This window comes from Diadema setosum, chromosome 10 (assembly GCF_964275005.1).
Source record: "Diadema setosum chromosome 10, eeDiaSeto1, whole genome shotgun sequence".
In the NCBI taxonomy this organism is placed as follows: domain Eukaryota; kingdom Metazoa; phylum Echinodermata; class Echinoidea; order Diadematoida; family Diadematidae; genus Diadema; species Diadema setosum.
The window spans coordinates 10,134,163-10,160,154 of NC_092694.1; the positions used below are offsets into that span (position 1 = coordinate 10,134,163).

The 25,992-nt window shown below is 37.6% G+C and overlaps 2 protein-coding genes across 2 annotated transcripts in view; both read left to right on the forward strand.

Annotated features, from left to right (window-relative positions):
• The first annotated feature begins 438 nt into the window (after window positions 1-438).
• On the forward strand, window positions 439-11,812 carry LOC140233735 (coagulation factor XIII B chain-like). Its single transcript, XM_072313836.1, has 8 exons — window positions 439-475; window positions 922-1,107; window positions 2,607-2,792; window positions 3,181-3,348; window positions 5,505-5,681; window positions 6,844-7,020; window positions 8,385-8,864; window positions 11,598-11,812. Exons 1-8 carry the CDS (start codon window positions 439-441, stop codon window positions 11,810-11,812), a joined length of 1,626 nt encoding a protein of 541 aa, XP_072169937.1.
• A 3,307-nt stretch (window positions 11,813-15,119) lies between these two features.
• LOC140233736 (uncharacterized) overlaps window positions 15,120-25,992 on the forward strand; it is an 84,159-nt gene continuing 73,286 nt past the window's right edge. The window contains 9 exon segments of the mRNA XM_072313837.1: window positions 15,120-15,152; window positions 17,146-17,185; window positions 17,943-18,191; window positions 19,243-19,436; window positions 20,842-21,006; window positions 21,329-21,467; window positions 22,398-22,607; window positions 24,081-24,218; window positions 24,925-25,323. Coding sequence (XP_072169938.1) covers window positions 15,120-15,152; window positions 17,146-17,185; window positions 17,943-18,191; window positions 19,243-19,436; window positions 20,842-21,006; window positions 21,329-21,467; window positions 22,398-22,607; window positions 24,081-24,218; window positions 24,925-25,323 — 1,567 coding nt within the window.

A 25,992-nucleotide genomic window follows, 5' to 3' on the forward strand; every position in this document is an offset into this window, starting at 1 on the left:
ATTATGAAGAGATAAAAAAAAATGATTATTTTTTTTTTAAAGAATAAAGCACCTAAAGAGTCATGTATTATGACCTTATTCTGTCACACGGCATGTACATAATGTGAGTGTATCTTATCACCTACTTTCAGTTGAAATTCTTTTTTTTTTTATCATAAGTAAGCGTTGTTCTAATGTTTCGTCATTAATCTTCATAGACTTTTTATCACTTGCACAAAGAAGGTTCCCCCCTCTCTCTCTCTCCCTCCCTAGCTCTCTTTATCTCATTTACTGTATTAGAGCCCAATTATCCTCAACTACTCTATAGATGAAAGTCGTGTAACTCGATGGAAAGTGTTTACCAAGGATACATTCCTGACACTTCGGCCAAGAATGCAGAACAAGCGCTGACACAACTTGTGCATATTTACCCGCAGGATTAATCCAGGTTTAAGTGACATGTTTGGAGCACTGGTAATAATCGCTTTCCTCCAAAGTTTGTGTTCTTGTCCTGTGCTCTTTGGGTCTCACACATACGAGCGCACACATACACACACACACACACACACACACACACACACACACACACACACACACACGTATATAGTATATATATATATATATATATATATATATATATATATATATACAAAGATATTTTTGCTCTTTCCATTTTATCCATTTTCACGCTCTTGTCGCTCTTTTTTCCCCTAGTCCCCCCTTGAATGCACACGCACACTCACACACTCCACCTCTCATCTCTCTTTTCATATCTCTTTTATTGCAGACATAAAAATATAATATACTGATTCATTGAGTTGAATACAGTAAGTATGTGAGCAATAGATGAACAAAAAATATATATTGTCTAAGGAGTGTAATGAGTATACAACCTCATATAGTGATACCTTCTTTTCGACAAATGCTAACTCGCTATTAAAGAATGCACAGAAGCAACATTAGCCACGCCCTTCGGGACTGGAATCAGTGGATACATCCCCAGCGGAAACGGTTGCTATAGCGATGGCTCTATTGTGACGTACAGCTGCTCGGGAGCACTGATTGGTCCACAGTCCAATGATTGCCAATCTGGAAACTGGGCTTTGGGCACTGGTCCAACATGTGAAGGTCAGTAGTTGTTTAGATATTTAAAGGGGAAGTCCGGACGATTTTCATAATTTCATATCATGTAGCGGTACATAAATCGACAGGTCTACGTAAATATTTTATGGATTTCATTGTGGTCCTTGAGCAAAGAAACCAATGCTCTGAAAAAAAAAAAACCCAAAACAACTTATACGCTGAACAAGGATGATGACATATAGAGGTTCACATCATTATTTTAGAAATGAAGCAATGTAATTCCAAATCAATGACGCTTGCTTAATACGTTCGCCTGTGTAGAATTTATGCATAATTTCTTCATTAGTTCTGCTTCCTTGAGGCCCCATTCATGCATTCTTATGGTGAAGCTTCCATGTCATCATCCTTGGGCATTGTGATTTGTTATCAATTTTGAAAACATTCTTATTCCTCATACCAATCACTTTAATCCTGATATTCTGTAGCCAGTATAACCTATCTATGGCCATTCAAAATAATGTTAAAGTCTGAAAATCATCCACTATTTTGATTAAACTCTGCAGTTGGCAATCACAAATTTACTACATCCACGACCAACAGACCAAGGACACTAAGCGATTTTGGCCACGAAGGTGATCTACAAATGATCACGAATTATGTCATAATTCTAACTAGAATTTATTCAGGAAAGGCAATCTTAGTGTTTCTTATGATAATGGTAATGATAATAATGACAATGATAATGATGATAATAATGAGAGTAATAACAATAACCATAACACTTAATACATCAATAATCATAATTATCATTACTATCGACATTATTGTTGTATGAGTTTTCCTCAAATTGTCTCCCTCTGTACAAATGAAAAATTGTAAGATCGCAACTGCTGATCTACATTTTTAACAAACAAGTCGGAAAGGGGGAACCAGCGGGAATCGAACCTGTCATCTACTGCTTTCCGGACAGCGACACTACCACCAGGGAGACACGTTCAAGAGAACTTTATCCTCACCTCTCTTCTTAATAATCTCTTGCTTTCATCAATATTGGTGTCATTATTTTCTTTATTATTGGAATTATTATAATTATCATCCTCATCAACATTATCATCATTCAGGTGTGAGTTTCTTCAATTTGCCTCACTCTACAAATGAAATTTATTTGGTTAAGATCGCAACTGTGGATCTATAAATTAAGCAATATTTCGGGGAAAAAGGAACCAGTGAGACTAGAACCTATCATCTACTGCTTTCCTGGCAGCGACACTACCACCAGGATGTCCCTGGTTGCTGGCAGCGACACAATGAACATAGAACCCAAGCTCCGAAATTCCTAAATTCAGACATTGTTATGTTAAGTATCCCAAGGCGGACATGGCATATCAAATGAAAACAAAATGTTATTCAGAGGGGTGAAGGTTCAGGTGTGAATTTCTCAGTTTGTCTCCCTCTATACTTTAATGAAACTCACACATGACCCTTCACCCCACTGAATAATATCTTACTATCATTATCATCAATGTTGTCATCGTTAATTCCAGCTGCTAGTGGCTGCTCGAGACCTCAGCTTCCTGTCAACGGGAACGTCACGGCCTACCAAGACTTCTACTCCCTCTACGCACGTATAGACTACTACTGCGACGAGGATTTTTCCATCATAGGTCCTCAACAGGCCGTGTGCGACTCGGGCGGAATATGGAATCCGTTCAACACGCCAACCTGTGCAGGTAAACGTCAACATCTAACTCGCTTTGTCAAAATGTTTTCAATGTTATCAGTGGTTTGATGGAGACGTGATTCAGGGGTCGTAAAAGAAATCGAAATTATCTCACTATGTGGAAGTCCTCGTTGACTTATATTAATGTGACTGTATGTTGCTGCTAATTGATAACGTTAATCGTAAGAGCTTTAGCTCGTGCATTGGACTCCGCTAGACATAAGGTAAGATCTAGGTCGAATGTCTAACAATACTGCATGTCTGATTTTTATCGGAAATATGATATGATAACATTGCAAAGTAACCGCTCACAAAACTTTTGTTTGCATTTCGCTTATTCTCATTTAAAACCAAACCTGAAAAATTAATATTTCCATCTTTTATGTTCTCGAACGTAGCGTCGTGCCAGGCTCCAGAATTTGAGAATAGCGCCACCACAGGCGGCACGTACCTCAATGCCGAAGTGATCACGTACGCATGCGCTCCCACTTTCACTCTCGTTGGCGTGTCGTCTGCAACTTGTCGAGATGGCGTATGGGATCCCGCATCAGTTCCAATTTGCCTGGGTATTTTCTCTGTAAAGTTTAATGAAATCTGGAATCTAATTCATTGAAGCCACTTTGTGAAAACAAATGAATACTACCTATCTGTCTTTGTACTGGCCTTTGAATTTAGCTGGGAATAGATTGCAGACGTGTACGTGCACAATTATTATCTGATGCCACGCAATATACATCGATGCCGATATGCAAGTTGTTTGATATATTTCTCTGAGTTCTTTGTACAACGGAGACAAAAAATGCATTCAGTTGTCACAAGTAATAGCCACGTTATTCCAATAAAAAAAGCAACAACCACCGATCAGTGGCGTATCTAGGGGGGGCAAGGGGGGCACGTGCCCCGGGCGCCTTGGGGGCGCAAAAAAATGAAAAAAAAAAACGAAGAAGAAGAAAAAAAAAAAAGAAAAAAAAAAACGAAGAAGAAGAAGAAGAAGAAAAAAAAAAAACTCGCCCGGAAGGGGGAGGGAGAGTGGTGGGGGGGGGGGGGGGGCAGAAAACCAAATCAAACAAGATAAAAACAAAACATGATGATGACGCGGACAAAATGACAATGTTCGTGTTCACACAAAAATTCCATGTTCTGTGAGTTGAAATACACAAATTTTCGGCTCGCTCGCTGCGCTCGCTCGCCAAAATTTATACAAAAAAGAAGGTAAGAACAAAACGTGATGATGACAAAATGACATTTATATTTAGCAGGCAAAATGTTTCACGGAGCAGCGGCTGCAATTTCATTCGTTCTGAAGCAATCGCCAATTGGATTAAAAGAGGGCGTCAACGGTTTCGAACATGGGGGGGGGGCGCAAAAACAACAACAACAAATCAAACAAGATAAGAACAAAACGTAATGATGACGCGGAAATATACAAATTTCGGCTCACTCGCTCGTACTAATTTAGAGTATTTTTTTAAGTCCTCAGTTTGTTGGTATAAATCGTTATCTATAAGGTCGTCACTAAATTGTGAGATTTAATAAGCAAAAAATGACAAGAATTCCATGTTTTGTAAGCTGAAATACAAAAATTTTCGGCTCGCTCGCTGCGCTCGCTCGCCAAAATTTATATATATATATATAAAAAAAAAAGATAAGAACAATACGTGATAATGACGAGGACATTTACCTATTTCGGCTCACTCGCGCGCACTAATTTAGAATATTTTTTAAAGTCCTCAGTGTTTTTGGTATAAATCGATATCTATAAGGCTGTCACTATATCTTGATTAGAATTGTAAGATTTGGTAAGCAAAAAATGACAAGAATTCCATGTTTTGTAAGCTGCAATACAAAAATTTTCGCCTCGCTCGCTGCGCTCGCTCGCCAAAATCTATCAAAATTCATTACATTTAAATCACCCTCAAAAGATCCCTTTTAAGTGCTTGAAAAAGCATCATGTGGACTTTGTTTAAAGTCCCTACCGGGATGAGGTTGGGGTTGAACACTTTTTCAGAAATTAGGGGCGCAATTTTCGTGCTTGCCCCGGGCGCCGTTTTCCCTAGATACGCCACTGCCACCGATTAAGTTAAGAATTCTGTAATCAGTTGAACGCATGCGTTTCTCCGGTAAAGTGAAATCCTTGCGTTTTTAAGCCAAGGAAGACAATTATTTAAAGAAGAAAATGTACCTTAATCATTTGAGTATTAGATGAGACGATTCATGCATTTAAACGCAATCTGTTCATAATCTCTTCGCCTTATTTCACCCCCATACTTGTCTTCACAGTGTGTGCAATCGACGTAATCATACAAAGTTTTATCACAAAGCGAGCTAATAAAAAATTTCTTTCTAGGCTCTTCTTCTGCCAACGGTCCCTACAAGGACTACTGTCGTATACACGGTGTTACTGCAAACCCCTCTCCCTCATTTACTTGACCATGCTAATCATCAAACAATACACAACTAATTCCATTCTTGTTAAATTGTGATATTTGTCATTGAAGCTACTAAAGACAAGGACAATTTATAAGGAAATATTGGATGTTTTAATAACTCAAATTCCCTGTAATGTTACAAGTGAGGTATAACTGGAAAGGTTTTATTTTGCTCTATTCATTTCTAATTTTGCTTTTACTTCGCGCTGATAATGGACTTACCTTAAAATGGCACTTAATCCCTTTTGCGATGAAGCTCTTCATATAATAAAAAGTTTCCATCACTTTGTCAGGTAAATGTCTACCACCCTTAATCGACAACTCAAACCTCGCCGTCCAACAGACCGCCGTAAACCACGGCGACATCGTTGTGATAGTGTGTGATATGGGATTTTCCGCGGGATCCGCTGCGACCACGACGTTGATCTGCGACGACGGGTCCTTCAATGGCGAGCCACTGACTTGCTATCGTAAATAATTTTCCATACCATAGATTCAACAATCATTAACATCAAGCACCATTGAACTTTTTAAAAGTGAAATTAAATGAAATTATCAATACCAGTTTCATTGTAATCCGAAAAAAAGATGAAATTTAGTCTGTTAGTAGTTGACACTTTTTTTCGAAAGTATGTTGGTTCTGATCACATTATGAAAGCATAACTCTCTTATCTAATTGTACATTATCATAGTACCATTCTTTTTGTTGATAATACAATCCCTATTAAATTCTTTACAATGTCATCATTATTAATTATGGAACAATTTGGTGTAAATTTGGTATTTCGGATTTTTTCCACATAATTTCATGTTACAAAAGGAAAGGTTTATGTAGTAAAAATACAAGCAAATTGATAGCAGGCTTGTGGGACCACGATGTCATCACCACATAATTTTTTTTACTATAGGGAGTGTGATACTTTCCATGTTCTGCTTGTTTCGTGTAACTTTATGAAAGCTATTAAGTCTTTCCGTCCTGTGGGCAACATTTTATACACAATATAAATGCGGTTTTATGCGAAAGGTTCTGAGAGAGTTAAAGTCAACCACTACGGGAAGTGGCGTTGTACATTGAGTATAGTGTTTATCAGGGTGATGCTCATTAATTCCGAAGGTTTGTTAATCCGAAAATGAAATAAGGTTCGTTATTCCGGAGGTTTGTTATTCCGAAACACACAAATTCACTATGGTTGTTAATCCGGAAATGAAATTGAGTTCCTTAATCCATAGGGTCTATATACTATGTGGCGATATTCGAAAGGTTCGTTATTCCAAAGGTTTGTTTGTCTGAAAATGAAGTGAGGCTCGTTTAACCGATGATTTGTTAATCCGAAAAAGAATTAAGGTTCGTTATTCCGAAAGTTCGAATATCCGAAAATGAAATAGGGTTCATTCTTTCGAAGATTCGTTAATCCGAAAATGAAATGAAGGAGCGTACAAACCAAAGAACTAGAAACTACAAAACGAACATTCGGAATTACAAACCTTATCTCGTTTTCGGATAATTAGGAATAACAAATCTTTCGAATAACGAATTTTAGGCCTAACCATAGGTGACCATGGCAACCGTTTATTAACCACCTTGAGTAAAACTGGAGGTTTTTCTAATGTGTTTCTATTTGCTCCGTCAAGCGGACTGCCCGGATATCGGCCCAGTTTCGTTCGGCGTGATCTACGGCGCGGCCGCACCTTACCAACACGGCGACATCGCGTACTTTACCTGTTACTCGGGATACGAGCTCGCCGACGGACCATCGAGTTCGGTGTGTCAAAATGGCGTCTGGACCTCTCAAGCTCCCGTATGTCGAGGTATGCAGCACAGTATGTGGGTATTGGTCAATAGATTCCAACTACTTCTACTACTGCTGTTACTACTATACTATACTACTACTACTACTACTACTACTACTACTACTACTACTACTACTTCTACTACCACTACTACTACTATATACTACTACTACTACTACTACTACTACTACTACTACTACTACTACTACTACTACAGGGCGCTCCTTTACTAAAGGACAAAGTTATTGCAAAATTTCGTGACAACGAGGTAAGAGTTTAGGTCCTAAAATTGACATTATTAAAGTTTGCGGTACAAAATTCCCTTCGTTTATAACAAAATTTCGATATATATAATGAAAGAAACTGCTGGTCGCGAGGACTTTGTCATAACAGGAGTGCTATAATGTATATCACTACTACTATACTATATACTGCAGTTGTACTACTACTATACTACTACTACTGCTTCTACTGCTACTGCTGCTGCCACTACTATCATTACTATACTACTACTGCTACTATACTACTGCTACCACTACTACTACTACTACTACTACTGCTACTGCTCTTATTACTTCTCTTTGGAGCACACAAGTCAATCGACATGATATCTCTGCCAAAAATAAGTGATTGCATGTCTTTTACATAATGTTTCAAAAAGCCTGCCGCAAAACCACTCGGTGTCTCTAAACGAAATGTATGAAATGCATCGAATGTCCAAAGTAACTTTTTTTTTGGGGGGGGGGTGGGGGCTAAAATAGTTCGAATTGCGCAAAATAACACGATGACCAAAAAATGTAGTAGGTAGAGGTGTTATTGTCTTGTGAGTTATTATCTTTCTAAAGCGGTATCAGTCAATATCCCTTCGACATCCATAAGATAAGTAGCGAACGAACGCGGGACCAATGTCTTCTAGGAGATGGTTAACTCCCTGAAAAGAAAACCTAGACGATTAATGTCAAATAATAAAACACACACACACACACACACACACACACACACACACATAAATGCATAGGGTTATATTACATGATTCTTTTTTCACATTGATTATTCTAATCTCTGTTTATTCTGTTCAAAGAGATTTATGTATCGCCAGCTAGAGAGAACCCAGATGTCCACACATTAAAACGGAATATCATAGAACATGTCATGCATGTCATGCGAAACACAGCACCATGTTATGGGTGTCACATCCACCCCATGAGTAACAATTCATATGTGTACACCCATAAAAATGAATATAAAAAATATTAATGATGATAATATTGTGATATCAAAATGATTTTATGTATGACTTTTTTCAGTTATCAATAGGCCTATTCCGTGAATGTGAAACTTATTTTTGCTCACGTTGCAATTTTCTTGATATCTCATTAAAGAGATAACAACTACAATCAACCCATCAACGCAAAGCGCTGACATTACTACGTTAGCAGAGACAACTGCACGCGTTATGTCGACGGAAATAGTGCCAACAACGGAGACGGCGTCCGACCAACCTATGCTATCAACGCAGTCAAAGACGACAACATTTTCTTCCCAGCCGCGAACGACCCCCGCGTCCACAGAACTGATGTCTTCTACCGAGCTTATTTCGATGGAACTGTCATCAGGCGGCACATCGCATGCGATGACTACCCCGCCTTCAACGTCATCAACTTCATTAACGTCATCAACAGCATCTAGCGTGACTGCGTCGACAACGAACACGGATTCGATGATGACGGAAGGAGTATCGTCGGTGGACTCAACGTCGTCCCACCGTAGTACAATTCCCGATGCCACAACGGCCGTACCCTCCACAAGTCCTAGGCAGACATCAGCAGCAGACGTGGATTCAAGAGATTCAACGTCAACTGGTAGGTTCTACCAATGAAATGGTATCACATCATGATAAGTCATGGTGTTTTCAGTCTCATCAATCACTTATAACCAAAAACAGGTTGCGCAAGTACTTTCGATTTCAAACTTTACGTACGTGGAAAGAGAAATATCACTCCACCGGGAAACACCCCAAAAAAAAAAAAACAGAAAAAAAAGAAGAACAACAAAAACAACAAAACGATGCATTAGAAGTAAACATTCCTGATGTATTCAAGCCCACCATACAAGTTAATTCGTTCTATATTTTATTCATTTTTGTCGAGTTTGGGGTCGTCAACTGGTAGGTTCTACCAATGAAATGGTATCACATCATGATAAGTCATGGTGTTTTCAGTCTCATCAATCACTTATAACCAAAAACAGGTTGCGCAAGTACTTTCGATTTCAAACTTTACGTACGTGGAAAGAGAAATATCACTCCACCGGGAAACACCAAAAAAAAGAAAAAAAGAACAACAAAAGAACAACAAAAACAACAAAACGATGCATTAGAAGTAAACATTCCTGATGTATTCAAGCCCACCATACAAGTTAATTCGTTCTATATCTTATTCATTTTTGTCGAGTTTGGGGTCGCTAGGAAAAACATCTGTTCCGTCGAGAGGGACATAGTGGGTGAAGTAGTATGTGAAGTAGTACATACATACTTATGGTATCAGGGGAAAGGCCTTGGAGTGGTTCAAGAGTTACCTTACTAATCGAAAACAATTTGTAGTTATCAACGGTCACGCATCGACTATGCAAAATGTTAACTGTGGTGTTCCTCAAGGAAGCTTACTAGGTCCCCTTTTATTTATTCTCTATGTCAATGATATGTCAAATTCTTCAAACATCCTCTCTTTCTTATTATTTGCGGATGATACTAATGTGTTTTTATCTGATTCTGATTCTGATCGATTAATTGATACTTTAAACAGTGAATTAACGAAGTTACTCCATTGGATAAGAGCGAACAAACTGTCAATAAATTTGCAAACAACTAAATGTGTGCTGTTCAGTAATTCGCTGGAAAATTTACCGAGAAATGTTTTCTGGAAGACACGGTCATAGAAGACGTCTCTTCCATCAAATCTTTAGGTTTGATTCTGGACAATAAACTTACTTGGGGATTGCATATTGATTCTGCATGTCGTGTTATTTCAAGGAATATAGGTATTATAAACAAAGTTAAATTTTATCTTCCCAAAAATGTACTTTTTATGTTATATTCTACTTTGATACTACCTTACTTAAACTATGGGATACTCGCATGGGGAAACACTTTTTCTACTTATACAGAAAGAATATTATTATTACAGAAAAAAGCTCTTCGTATCATTTGTCACGAATCGTGGAGAAGTCATACTAATAATTTATTTCACGAAAACAATAATGTGAAAATTTAAGACCTTTATCGTTTGCAATTAGGACAATTCATGTATAAACTCACCAATCATTCTCTCCCCCTTGTGTTTGATTCCATGTTTTTAAAGAATGAAATTGTTCATGCATATCCAACCCGTCAATCCCATGAATATCATTTGCCTTTGACTAGGACGATTTTGCAAAATCTTTACTCTCCTTTTCTAGACCAAAATTCTGGAATTTTCTTGATAATAGTATAAAAGAAGCTTTAAGTTTTAATACATTTTCTTTAAAGTTAAAGTATTATTTAAAATCTTCGTTACAGCATAATGATTCATTCTTTTTTTCTTTTTCTTTTTTTTTACTTTTGATTTTCAAAACTGTTGTTGCTCGGTAATCTCACTGCTCTTTGTTTATGAGCGAGCCCGTGCTTCTGTGGCTCCAGTGCCGTGGTTATGACCCATCGTTTCCCTCTCCTCTCCCCCTCCCCCCCCCCTTGTCCACCTCGGACTTACTACCTTCCTCACTATCTTTCTATCCTCTCATCAATCTTTCCTTACAAGAGAGCCGCCTTGTGTTTGTCAATGTGCGTTGGTATGTGTGCATGTGTGTATCACTCTGTCTGTCTTTTTTTTTTTTTACTGCCGCTTAGGGAAATTGTTGTTGTTGTTGTTTTTGCTACTATATGTTCTTTTCTGTATGAGGGGACTGCATTCTACAAGCTCTGCTTTTTAGCAATCCCCTCCATTTCTAGCAATATTGTTTATGCATTTACCACAGTGACATAACAGTTATTTTTTGTATCTCTGTTGATAATTTACCTGTATCTTTTTTACAATGTTATTTCTGTTCATTGCATTGTGGTACTGATTTTCTGACATCTGTGTATACGAATGTTTCATTGTACTTCCAATTATTTTGTTTGTTGGAAATGAAATAAATCAACTTGAACTTGAACAAAGTGGATAAAAAGATATTGTCCAAGGACGTAAGCACTGGGCGGGAATCGAACCCCGGTCCTCCGATTGAGAGTAGTGGGAGTCGCATCCACTATGCCACCACAGCGCCCCCGCCCCTGCGTGTTTGGAAATGCGTGCTTTCATTTTCATTTTTGATATGTCCAATATGGTAGAACTTAAAAGTTTATGCGCAAGCTTCCAAAGGACCGACGGCTTGTATAAGGGTAGCCCCCTAAAATACAATTTTTAAAACTTTAAGCTGTAAACAATGATTATGATAATATTACTCAGAAAAGATGAAAAACTTAAGAATACATGTTTATGTAAATAATTCTAATCAAATGAAATCAAATCAAATCAAATCAAATATGGTTTTGCTGTGATCTTTATGATTGTGATCATCAGGTGAAAGAAATGAAGACCAGGCGATTATCATAGCTTCAACAACAGCTATTAGTGTTGCCCTCCTCATCTACCTCATCCTGGCCATCGTCTGTTGCCATGGTTACTATAAGCAGAAAACGGACAAGATGGAGACGGGACCCATTCGGAATAACGCCAACGCAAAAGACGTGACGTCATACGAGAACGGAGTCGCTGTCTTGAACACTCACCTTTGACCTCATTACCCTAAAACGTATTTCTCATTCTTTCCTTCGAGTGATGCGTTGGACTTTTTGCAACTCAACTGCATGATACTGATAGACGTGTGTAGAAATACATACGGTGGAAAGGAGATGGTAAGATAGGTTACTTGTATAGTCTATTGCCCTTCTGATGATTGAAGCCATTTTATGATACCATGAGTCTGCCTTCAGGTTTTGATAGTAAAAGGCTATCAAGTCAATGTGTTGTTTGCCAAATTAAAAATCAAATACACTCGCTGCGTATCATTTTCTAGTTCTAAGTCCCCAAGTTGGATTTTTTTTTTGTCAGATGACAGAAGATTAAACTTACTTATTGTTATAATGATCTGTCGATTAATGGTTGTTTTCATGATACATTAGCCTTCTTACGATGGCAAAATGTTCTATTTATGGTGTTATATATCATATCACTGAAAAAATGATTTATTATATCCACTAGGAATAACGGCAACGCAAAAAAAATACGATGGCTAAATGTTTTGTTTATGGTGTTATATATCATACTACCTGAAACTAGGTGATGTCGTTTTGATTTACACAGGCTTCAGTCTGCACTTGAGTTCTTTTCTTTTCTAGAATTATCTCACAAGGTCTATAAGGGTTGCAGTTTCTATTATGTAAGCATTCCCGTGATTACATAACGTTATAGATGAACCTTAGAAAGAAGGGGAAAAAAGGAGAAGGAATTGATTTGCTCTCGTATATTATGCCACCGAGCGTTATTTACAAATTGTACCCCCATTTTGGCTTCAGTCACCCATTATTTCTGCAAGATACACATACAAGATACAATGAATGTTCGTATTTGCAATTCGCCTTGTCCTTGTTGATGGCTGGTTTGAAATCAAATTGTAATTTGTATTCAATTAATTCAATTCGTACCTAACAACCTCATACGAGCAATTTATTTTGCCTCATGTATTCCAGACTTCAAGAGCACAAGAAACAGTGATATTGAATTCAGTAAGCACGTTAAAATTTTTCTAACTGCTACCCTTACCATAATAACATTTGAACTGAATCTGGAGATTTTGACAGAAGCTGATTGTTTAATATCAAATTCCGTCTTTACAGACGAAACATGTATTACTTCTATATATTTTAGAATGAATGAAACGCACGAGTTACGACATCGTTTCGCAATCATCAATTCATGTTGCAACACCAAAGCACTTTTAATTTCTTAGTGGTGCAGTAGGTAGTTGCTTTCTTTTAAAGAGCGCCTGAAACGACAAAAATACTTATGATTATGATTATAAAAGACATTTCTATGCTGGAATTTGAAATGAAAACCTGCTCGCACAAGATTAATTATTGTTAAAAGTAATCGAGAATGGATTGGTTTAATAACTTTCTTGAAATCGTTATGGAAGTTTACCTGCTATAGTCAGATTACGAGTATGGTTACAAGCGAACCAAATAGAATAGAACTCGCGATTGCAATATTATTGCCAATGTTCACTCGTTGTTGACACACAAAATTGTGAAATGTCTGTACTATCCTAGAATTAAGCACGTGCACTAAAATAAGTTAGTATTGCAATTACAAACATTGATCCTTCGTTTACATACTTTGTTATTCGCCTATATCCATATACATGTACATGTAGGGAATCATTTCATGTGTATATGTGTTAAGTGTTAAATGACTTCGCTGTTTTACCTGAGATGGCTACGGCTTCACTACATTTTGAATACTTATTTTGTACCGAATGAATTTGATTTTGGAAACGTGGAAATAGAAATAACTGAAATCATTTCTTTTACCAGTTTTCAGCGTTTTTCCCTTATTGCCTTCGTTAATCATGTGATATGGCAGCATTGGCATCGAAATAATGATAACCTACTAAGTGTCCATGCATTCCACTGGCTTATTTTCATTAATTAGTTGTCATCTCATAGTAGATTTACTTATTCAGTTATTATTTGTTTATTCATTTATTCACTTCTTATTCATTTATTCATCTATCTATCGACTCTGTATTTCTGTGAGGGAAATCCAGAAAGACTGCCGCAAGAGAAATTATGTTACATGACTGAACTTGCGTAGACTGGATACTAGGGTGTACATTGACCCCCCCCCCCCCCCAAAAAAAAAAAAAAAAATGTCTCCGAAATTCATTGATTGTCTGGAGAAGAGTTGCATAATTAATAATGACATGTGTAGATTGTGTATAAAGGTATACAAATGTTGTTATCTATAAATGTGGTTATGGAATGGTGTAATTGATTAAGCATATCAATTTCTCTTTGGAGAAAACGTTGACCAAACGAGGATAATTGAAGCTTTAGTATGTATCTCAGAGAGAAAAAAAAACACGAATTTGCACACATGAACAATAATATGCGTATAATTATCCGAAAGATTATATATGTTTTCAATATAATAATACTTGCACAATCTTCGTGCACATGCTATTGTTTATCTACGGCTCGTAATTACTATAAGATTTTTCTCTACCTTGTTTATGTGAATGGATGAATCTTTGATAATTATGATTATACTGTTGTATTCCACTTCCTTATGTACTTTTATCGTTTCATCTTAACTTTTCCTGTCAATTAAAAGATTAAGTCACAACATTTCCCACATCTCTCAGTCTGTCACATTTAAATATGTTCTTTGGTCGTTCTTGTGCACTTCCTCTGTTGTGAAAGGCTTTTTCTTTTTGGTCGAATGGCAAAATAATGGTCTTAAGAAAATTATGGCTAATTAAGGTCAGATTGCTCATGTAACACTGGTGAGAACTCGGCGAAGTCCGCATTAAGCAAGAAGAAGTTGTAGTTACAAGAACATCGGAGATGTGCTCTTATTGTTCGAATCGCTTATCCTTTGTTGTGACGTACTCCTCAAAATGCGGCCCAAGGTCTTTAGAATTGAGTCAATCGATGCTTATCGATCACTGCCTTTAGAAGCTCTTGTCTAAAAATGTTCGACGATCGATACTTGTGAGCCGGGGAGGGATAAGTATTGTAAGGTGTGCGTCACCGCATAGGTACTATGTGGGTAAGGAGTTTATTGTTTTCCGGGCGTAATGCAACAGTTATAAAAGTACCGAGGAGGGGGTGAAAGAAAGAAAAGGTTGTAGGGAGAAAAAAACACACACCTTGCGGTCGCCATCTTGAGACTAACGCAAGACGCGCAAGCACTGTGGAAGACGCAGAGATAACTTTGGGGTTTTTTAACACCATCTTTGCGTAGTTCTGCACCGCTGGTATTGGAGCGATACATTTGCCATGGTAACGGAATAATATATGCGGATTATCACTTTTTCCAAAGATGGAAAGAAGAAAAGGCATTGATCTCTTTCTGGTAAGTTCTTGTGTTATACTAAGACACCTTGTGTATCAGTCATTGCCGGCCAGACCATTATGTAGTGATTAGCGTAATCCAAGTCGCGACAATTACCTATTCCTCTGATGTTTCAAATTCAGCGTTTGATATTTTAACTAAAGAATAAAAAAGACAGCGATGTAATAATATTGCGTTATTAATCAAATCGAAAATGGTTCTTTAAAGGGAAGATAAACCCCAAGAACAATGTGGATTGAGTGAAAGCAGCAACATTAGTAGAACACATCAGTGAAAGTTTGAAGAAAATCGGACAATCGATGCAAAAGTTATGAATTTTTAAAGTTTTGGTGTTGGAACCGCTGGATGAGGAGACTACTAGAGGTTATGACGTATGAGTGGACTACAATATCAAGAAAATATAAAGAAAATACTACAAAAATCCATTTTTCATGAAAATTACAAATTCCATCAACTTGATATTGACATATGTTAAGGGTAGCAATTATTCCCCCTGCTTTCTGAAAGCGGTTGGTCCACTGCTCTTTCATAATTCTAGAAAAGTGAATTTTTGTTGAATATCCTTTATATTTTCTTTGTATTGCTGTCCACTCATACGTCATACCCTCTAGTAGTCTCCTCATCCAGCGGTTCCAACACCAAAACTTTAAAAATTCATAACGTTTGCATCGATTGTCCGATTCTTCTCAAACTTTCACTGATGTGTTCTACTAATGTTGCTGCTTTCACTCAATCCACATTGCTCTTTGGGTTTACCTTCCCTTTAAAGATTATCTGATGCAAGATTGATTAAAACAATTCTGTAAGAATAGAATTAAGTTACATGACTCTTGTTAAATCAGTCTGTCAGCATATTGTGCCGAGTGTTACAGGCATTCTTTTTTTTTTCTGGTGACGAATGCTTTAAATGCAACTAAAAATCACTGTAATATTATTTTAAACACTTTTCCTATATAAACTTCATCGATTCAATCGAAATTGCTATGCTTAAACTCGGTTTGAAAACTTTTTGATCGTGTTTTCTCATTTTGCTAGTTGCTACTTAAGTTGCACTTAACTATTGACGTTCTCGTCCTATATGATTCGGATCTGAAAATCCTCAACTCATCTTTTAAAAGCCAATCAGGAGAATGTCTTCTGTTTTGACAGTGTGAAGAGTGGTGTCAGTTATCGACGAGAATAGTGGAGTTTGTTCCAGTGTATATGTTCCTTCACAATACATAAATGAATAACATTGTGCAGCATATTAATATAAATATACCTGCTAAAATCAGCCTAAAATGAATGAATGAATAACACTGCACTGCATGCACTTCCATCTGTCCCATGTAGTATGTCATAAGCTGTTTTGTGAAATACGCGCATTGAAAGACATGTTCACATACCACTCTCGCGTCAAGAATATATACATTGTATGTAGTTTAATCCTCTCCGGCAAATATCACTATCCATATCTCAAACTGCGCTGATGAATATTTGTCCATCTTTTCTTGTTATTTGTTACTATTCTCCGGTTTTTAAGCAGTGATTGTCACCTGTACATGAACCAACTTCATCGTGTTACTCCTTTATTATTTATGAAAAAAATTAACCGAGGGGTGACAAATACAAACTCTTTGGTACCACCACGACGAACTGATATCAAGATTAACTTGAAGGTAACAAAAAAAAAAAAAAAGAAAGAAAGAAAGGGCATTCAACAACAACAAAAATCCAACTGTGAAGAAGTATTCGATTAAATTTCACAATGTGAAATTATTTGATATTTAAGCGAAATTCCTGTGTGTAGTTGAGCAAAGGGGGTGCCTCATAACCTATCTTTATTTTCACAATTAATTGATTAAAATCGTGATGTTAATCTCAACTGGTAGTGCATCACGCAGAGTTAAAAAAAATAAAAGCTTACGAAAAGATCGACAATTTACTACAAAAGCTCTCTGATCTATCTCTTCCAGAATTCACTATAAAGTGCTTGTCATACTCTTATTTTCAGGTGATTTTGGCGACCCTCTGTGCAACAGGCTATGCTGCTGGTGAGTAAAAACATTGCAAGTAAATTTACACCTTGTGGCAAAATAATTTAGTGTAGAAAATAACACCGATACAGTGTGATAGATACATTGAGTAATGTTTCCATCAATCCAGTCAAAATTCCTTCTTTTTTTAGTCATTAATCATCTTTTTCTGGATATCTTTACATACAAGATAAGATAGAGAAATAAATACGTTTACGAAACTGCATGTATAGGGGAAAAGGATAGCTGTTGATTGAATTCAATAAAATTTGGTATTAAAGTGTGTCCCTTCCTGATGACACAATCATTAAACTTTCCCCATCAAATACAGCGCAGTATGTTGTTGTAAACCAAATTTATTTCGAATGATTGCCTATCAATGACCTAAGTGGACAACCAGCCACGTACAAATTCACCACTTTGCGTTAATACCTTGCGATATTCGCTCATCAATGCAATGCGTGTCTATCCACTAAATAGCCAAGCCTCCTAAACAAGAAATAATTCCGAAACGAACAAGTGCGAGAAATTTATACCATAAAATCACTTGTACGTAATAACACTTTCAGCGCAATAAGCATAAGTTATTGATTTATTCTTATAATCTAAAAATACATTTCAGACTTCTCCAGTCAGGAATGGTACTTAATCTTTATTCTAAACATTTTTTTCTTTTTTTAATTGAGCTAGTGATCCAGGTATGTTGTATTTATCTATTATCTTCAAGCAGAAGTGATTGCAGTGTTACATTTCATTTGTTTCCGACATTATATAGATTTCCCGTTCAGTTTCTTCACCAAGTCGCCGTACACGGGGGCGCTTTACACCAACAAAACAGCCGAGGTCGCTGCCCTCAACGAGAGCGAATGTGCGAGTGCGTGTCTGTACGCGCACCAAGTCAAATGCGTGGCGTTCGAATTCGATTTCGGAGAAGAAGAGTGTTTTATTGTCAGTGACGATGACGTTGCTCGGGGGATCAACGTGACGGAAATGAAGGAATCGAACTATTACACAAAGTTAACAGGTTTGTGCAATAGCACTGTTTGTGCAAAATTTCATACATTCTATTTTTTTAATCCACTTTCTTCAGTTTCGAACAAGCAAATCACGTCAATACATTATGATGCGTCTTCTTTTGAAGAATAAATTGACAATACTAATTTTTGGTCACTCTAATGAATAAAGATTAATTGTTTACTTTACTTTTCTTTACTTTCGATTACAATCATCCACCTTATAGTATTAAAACGTAAATAATGGAGATACAAGGCCCGTGTCAAAATACTTATTCGGTATTGAATATGGCCTAATTTGAAAAGAAGAAAGCAAATATGTTCGAAGAGAAGAGACGAGATGAGAAGAGAAGGCATTTATCGATCGCATTATGATGTTAGTTACATCGTTGAGATGTTCTTAACATGTTGGTAACATTGGCAGTTCTTCTAGAAATATGCAACACTTCTATGCTTACATCACTGCGTCATCATTACACTTTGTTTTTACAAATACTGTCAACGAAGAACAAAATCCATCGGTAAAAATAACAGAAATAATATGGTATCGACGTTGCAGTGTGTTATTCACAACTCCTAATGTATTCATAACGAGTAATGATGATAATGATAATGGTTGTGAAGTTTGATAATTTTATAACTGTAAGAAAAGTAATTACATTAGTGATATTTACAGTAAAAGTTTTGAGATTATACCTAGTTAATCATACATAGTTAATTCAGCGTGTTACCGAAGTTTCCATTCTTCCTTATTTGATATTGCTATCATCGCAATTATCATCGTATTATTATTATCATCATCATCATCATAGGCATTGTGTCATTGTGCCATAGTTTAACAGCCATAACACGCAAAATGAGAAAATGAAAAACAACAACAACGACAACATCATTTCATATTAACAAATTGTTAACGGGTTAATGTGCCAATCATGTTTCAAGAATTTCTGGGAACACTATCGGAAATAATTGGTACGGACCATTAAGGTCTCATCGTTTCATATTTTCATAATGCTAATTTGTTCGTTTTCCACCTTCCCGGATGATGCTAAACCTCTCTAGGGGAGTGTCCCAACCCACCTGTCGGTCTGGAGGACGGCACCATCTCCCTCTCACAGATCTCCATGTCCTCCTACCTCGGCGGGGTAGAGAATGGTCCTCTGGACATCTCTAGGGACCACGTGAGGCTCAACTCACCCGGCGGCTGGTGCGCTGGGGAGGTGGACGACATTAACAACGTTACGGAGTGGATCCAGGTGAGACCTGTAGCTCAGGAGGTGACACGAAATTTGCTCCTGCGACAATTGCTCCGGTCTTATTTTCTCCGAGGACTTAGGATTAGGGTTAGGGTTGCGATAGGGTTTTAGATTTAGTTTGATGTGAGGATTAGGATTAGGGTTAGGTTTATGTCTGTGGGTAGACTTCATGTTTCGCTTAGCGTGCAGATATTTCATGGGAGCAATTGTAGCAGGAGCAAATGTCGTGGTACCAGCTCATGAATATTTCATGGTTTATCAAAATCATGACTTGCGGCAGTTAAATTGCTGAATTGGTCACAATTTTACACAAAAAATGAACAATACATAAATGCCTGTTCATGTAACAAAACACTCTAATAATTAATTTGATTTCATTTATTCAATTTCCAACAAGAAGTAAATTTCAAATAGACATTTGAATACATAATCATAATTACATGAAATTAATACAACTTTTTTGATTGATAGGAAAATACTGTAAACTGAATATACAAGGCACGTTCTGTCTTTTTTGACAAATACCAATGAAATCAAAATTTATTGGAAATCCTCTGTACAATAAAATCACGAAATCATATTTCATTCTATGATTATAGGGGTATAGATGATATAGTAGGGTTACGTATGGGGAACAAAGGGCGGGACATGGGATGAGTACGAAATATTGGAAGAAGTCTAGGCAATACTTGTGAGGAGATGTAGAAAGATGAAATAACACGCATGGATGGATAGATTTGATAGACAACTTAGAGGGAGAGAGCGAGAGAGATTTACGCAGATAGCTATTGTAGATTTTTAAAAAAAGATAAATAATTTGAAATGACAAAATGATGAACAGCTCTCATAAAAGATCGGCAAAAATTCACATGAGACGAGAACTTAATCTGGTGAGGCAGAGGACATAAAAGGACGTCGAATTACGGATTCATATAATATAAGCAATACGAAGTATCAATCAAAACGAACGATGTGTCGAAAGATTATGGAGGTAGATATTAAAGTAAAAGAAAAAAAAAACTAGCACAACGTATTAAAAGTGGAAAAACAATCAACAACGCGAAATCGACATCACTGCTTATAAGGAATATACGGAACTACAAATTGTACGTATTCATCTGCTATAAAATTTCTTCTGAAGGCTATATTATGCCGTCTATCCAAATACACGCACTATTGATATGCTCAAACTTCCGTTTTATTTCTGCTACTTATATCAAACGCTGTTTGTCCTAAATGATATCAAGAGAATTATGGCCTTTTGCCCTCTTTTATTCTGATAAAATAATGCTAATTTAAAAGATAACGAAATTTGAGGCACTAAATTATGTAGTCAAAACAATCAATCGATCCAGCATCACTTGTGACTATGTGCATATACCTATCGCTCCTCCCTTCTCTACAGATTGATTTCAATGAGCCGAAGGTGATCGGAGCTGTCTCCACCCAGGGCTTCGACCATCCCGACCTCGATGCCATCTACTGCTCGGAGTACTATCTCTCCTACGTGTACAGCGACGGCAGCGGGGGAACTTGGAGCACCTATCAAGAGAGCGCCGGACAGACAACGGTATGTGATAGCTTCAGCAGACAGATGATGCCCTTCTGCTATTCTGTTCTTTCTCTAACTTGATTTGAAATGATTTAATTTGATTAAAATACACAAAAACATTGGTTTAGAAAAACGAAATTAACCAGTACTCAATGAGATTATCCACGATTGTTCACACAAGCAATTAGTCTATTTTGGCCCCCTTTTCACGTACAACGCATAATTTCATAACTCTTGTTGTTGTCTTTCAATTTGCATCGAGTTTAAACGTTTCTGTACCCTATGCAGGTGGTAAAAACACAATAAGTTAAAAAAAAAATCCTCTACTCCTTTACCACAGATATTCACTGGAAACTCAGACAAGAATGGGATAGTAAACAACACGCTGGCGAACCCTATCACAGCTACCAGCATTCGACTTCATCCGACGGTGTGTCACAACCATCCATGTATGCGGCTGGAGTTCTATGGATGCAGAGGTTTGGAACCAATCGCGTATGATAATAATCGAAAATTCAGACATATCAACATTCTTACACAAATGTAACACACTGTTATAAAATGGGCTATAGAATCCCTGCAATCTGTTTGATAAATCATCATGCATTGACCTTCAGCATCCGGTAAAATCCAAACGCATGGGTCAAGCCTTGTATGGTGTTGTAGGTCTACCGGACGCATGATGGGACGAATGAATTTCATTATTCTACGGGCCCATTTTATAAAACGAATGATGCACAGGCCTGTTTCGTGGATTGGTGTCATTGGTTGCTCTCGATTAACTTTGGAAACAGTCTAAAACCCACTTGCTTCTCTCCTGGGCTTAAACAGTTTGAAAGCAAAACTCGCGTATCCAATTCTCACCGATCCACTCTGTTATTTGTATATCAATGAACACGAACAAACTACATCCTATCTATAGTGACGGAGGCAGGCAATCATTCAAGGAACACTATTTCGAACGTAAGAATATATACGGCCAGAGATAAGTACCATGGCATTCAGGATACCAATTATAGGTTTGCGTGTGATCACAGTTAAGTGGATGCGTGTATTCAGTTTCACGAAGTTTTATTTCTCCACTTGTATAAAACAAAAATAAGAATAACAATATCAAACATCTTCACAGGTCGTGAAAATACCTAAACAGAAGTTCTCAGTACAATTTAGTAATCATGTGAATAATACCTAAATTCCATGACAAGTCTTTAAGTATACAGGTGGAGGAGACCGTGGGTTATCAATGAAATTAGAACAAAACTGTCGTATGCGAAATGATGATGATGACGATGATGAAACTCTAAAGAGAGAGAGGTGTTGCATAATCATTACAACATCACTATTAAACCAACCAGCTCTTCCTCTTCAAGAAAATCACTCTTCCTTTTCATCATCGTTTACCTGTACAGAGGACTGTGTGCCCAACCCTTGCTTCAATTCCTCGTGCACGGACTCGAGCTCCTACGTGTGGAATGTGACGTGTGACTGCCAGGACGGGATGTCGGGAGACTTCTGCCAGGTCAACGAAGACGAATGCGCCTCGAATCCGTGCCAGAACGGCGGCGAGTGCATCGACCACGTCAATTACTATACGTGCTCCTGCAAAGACGGCTTTGTTGGTGGGTGAAAGTGACTGCGTGATTAAATCCTAACAACGGATACTTTTATAACATACTTAGTAGGCCTACGGATGACATTTGTACATCTTTATGCACCTGCATTTTAAAAGCTTTAATGTTAAACATGCGCATGAAAAAAAAAATGGAAGAAGAGAAAAAGATGTAAATTGTGACGATCTTACAGAAACCTAAAAGTTAACTTTGGACTAAGTGGATAAAGATGAGTACATGTACTTCTAGATCGAACATCTGAATAGATAACCAAGATCGTAATTGGTTGTTTTGTTCATACCAGCTTGAAACTTTTGGCCAATCACCATGCAAAGGATAGCCCGCCGACAATACATTTTGAATATTCATAAGCCATAACACGGTCATGCGCATACAAATCATGGAGAACAGCTGGGCTTCTCGCGTATGATGTGTGGATGAATAATTGCAAGTTTACTTCAGATCGTGTGTTAGTTCGTCAGAGCACCATTGATGGCACACGTCGATTTGTTTCTTCATTTGAAACGATTTCTGTTGGTATGAACAATTTTAGCGTGCTTGATTTGTCAGTAATTACCCACTTTGCCTCGAGTAGCAGTCTTTGTGTAGAACCAGTCCCATACGTTTATTATTGTGTTGTAGCGTCAGTTGTCCCCTGCATGGCATGGGGTGTTGCTAGGGGCGTTGTGGACAGTGAAGAAGAAGAAGAAGACAAGACCTCGATTTTACCAATTTAAACACCGTTTAATCAAAATTGCTCTTTCTCCATATCATCAGTCGCTAGATATCACGTTTTTCTTACTATATGATCAATTAATAACACGTGCCCTTAAAAACAGATGCTGTTGCCGAGTGTTGTGTTGGCGCATGTTGGTAGATTTACCACTTAACTACCATGACTACTGATGTCATAGTACTAGAATACCTAGGTCTAGGTTGTATCATATCAAGATGTACGTGGTACATTTTCTGTTCCGATCATTTCACTTGAAAGTTCTTCTGGCCTAGACATCTAATGTAAACCCTGCTATATTAATTGTGAATGTTATCAATAATGTTTAGATGTTCTACGAAGCAGACTACTGTAAAAGTGGAAATTTTCGCGGTGTTGAAATTTTCGCACATTTCGCGCAACCAGAAACTAGCGCGAAAATAAAAACACGCGAATATTTTTGCTTGCCATACGTTCCTGTGCGTGATGTCTTGATTCCGCGGAATTAAAAACACTCGAAACTCTTCTGACCCGGCCTAGCGCGAAAAATTAGTCCCGTGAAAATATCCACTTTTACAGTAATTATAGTTTTATGATTTCTTGGTGCCATTGTGGCATGCTTCTTTATAGTTAAGGCACATGCATATTGATACTCTGTTGCTTAGAGCTGTAATAGTTCTAGCAGTTCTACTATTTCTCTGGCAAATGTGTATAGTAGTCTGCTCTACAAACAGAACAAAATTCTATCCCTTTTTTTTTTCTTCTTTCAGGATACCACTGCCAGACTGATTTCGACGAGTGTGCCAGCAATCCATGTCAGAATGGGGCTACGTGTGTCGATGATGCCAACGGGTACAACTGCACCTGTGTGGATGGCTTTGCTGGACCAGAGTGTGCGGACTATGCTGGTGAGTTTGGTCATTTTCTTTTTCTAAAAGGCATCTCAAATTATTCAAATTTCTCTTATTTTTGTGAGTTTCCTCACAATCTTTTTCTCAAACTCCGAGGATGTGTTTGATTGTATGCATAAATTATGTAATGAAAGTGCAATGTTTCTACTTTGGTTCAAGAAATTTCACTCTTGATTAAGTAAAATCTACTAATGGTAGCTCTGATGTTGAAGTGTGTGCTAAATATAAGATCCTTCCTCATGACTTTTTGAGAGTAGGCCCTGATATTGTAATGCTGTGGTTTACATGAAATGGAAATACCAGTGTCTCTGATGTATCTTAGAATGTTTTACTGCGATTTCGATTGTTGTTTGTTGTTTTTGTGTTTTTTTTTGGGTGTGCTTGTCAGAGCCATCTGAATTCCAAATCCAAATGAATGCTAGGATCACGGCAGTGTGATGTCAGAATGAGAAAATATCCAGTCCACAAATATGTTCATCCTGCTGGGTTTTATTGCAAAAACAATTGAGCCTAGATCCTAGACAGTGGAATGCTCTTTGAAATTGCCTTTTTAAGATTTACGCTGTGTAGTCTGGGGATTCCTTCACACGGAATGTATGAATTATAGTAACATTATGTCTTAGAGACTATGATCATTTTTTGAGATCAGTACTGGAATATTGAAATTAGAAAGTCTCTGATGTTCTCTTCTTCTTTCCAACAGTCAACTGCACCGACGGCTACTTTCCGGGTATCAACTCCTGCTACATGGTGTCTCTCTCCCAAAGTTCACTTCAGGCTGCAGAGGCGGCTTGTAGCGCCATTAGTGGCCACCTCGTGTACGTGACCAGCACCGATGAATTGGATATCATCGCCGGAATTCTGACTGCCGAGAATGTCCCCGAAAGCAAGGAGTTCATGACAGGTCTCACCTACGACTCAAGTGGGAGCGGGACTGTCTCAATCGGATCCACCTCGACCACCGTGGGCCTGAACGGCTGGGCCTCGGGCTACCCTTCAGGTAACCAGGCCTGCATTGCTATAGTCGCTGACGGGTCATCGTGGGCCTGGGCCAACGTCGCCTGCTCTGATGATCTTGAGTACATATGTGAACAAGACAAGAGTGAGTAGCTTCATTCATAATTTATCTTTCTCTTTCTTTCTCTCTCTCACTCTCTTCCAATAACAGTTGCAACCGATTTGGTTTCTATGCTTGATACACAAATGACCTTTCTGCTGCCACTGAAAAGTCTGTATATTTGATTCCCTCATTGTGAAATAAAATGCTGAGCCTTGTGTAATTTCTTTTTTGTATGTATCATGCTTAGATATGATCATTGCTACATGTTTGTGGTTGAAAATGCTTGCTATTAATTATTTGTAATAATAGTATGTGAAAAATGTGATCACAGACAGCTGTCAATTGGAAAGAACATGAGTTTGGGGCTGTCCTTCGAGTAGAAATACATAAGTAAAAATTAGAAAACAGTTTCAATGTTATCCACCCTGTTTTGCTTGCAGCGTGTGCATTATATAAAGAACACAACAAATAACAAAAATGAAACAGGAATATATTATGTTCCATTGTGTCTCACACACAGGCACACATGCTTACACCATCACAGCTGTATCATAGTCTCGACAGCTGGTATGCAAGAAATGCCGGGAATATTTACAGCATTTAAAGCTAAGATATGAATTGTTTTGAAGCAGTAGCAGATAGCAAACAGGAAATCATGACGTGCATGGTCTATTCTCAGGTTGGATTGTATGCAACAGTTCATACATCAGT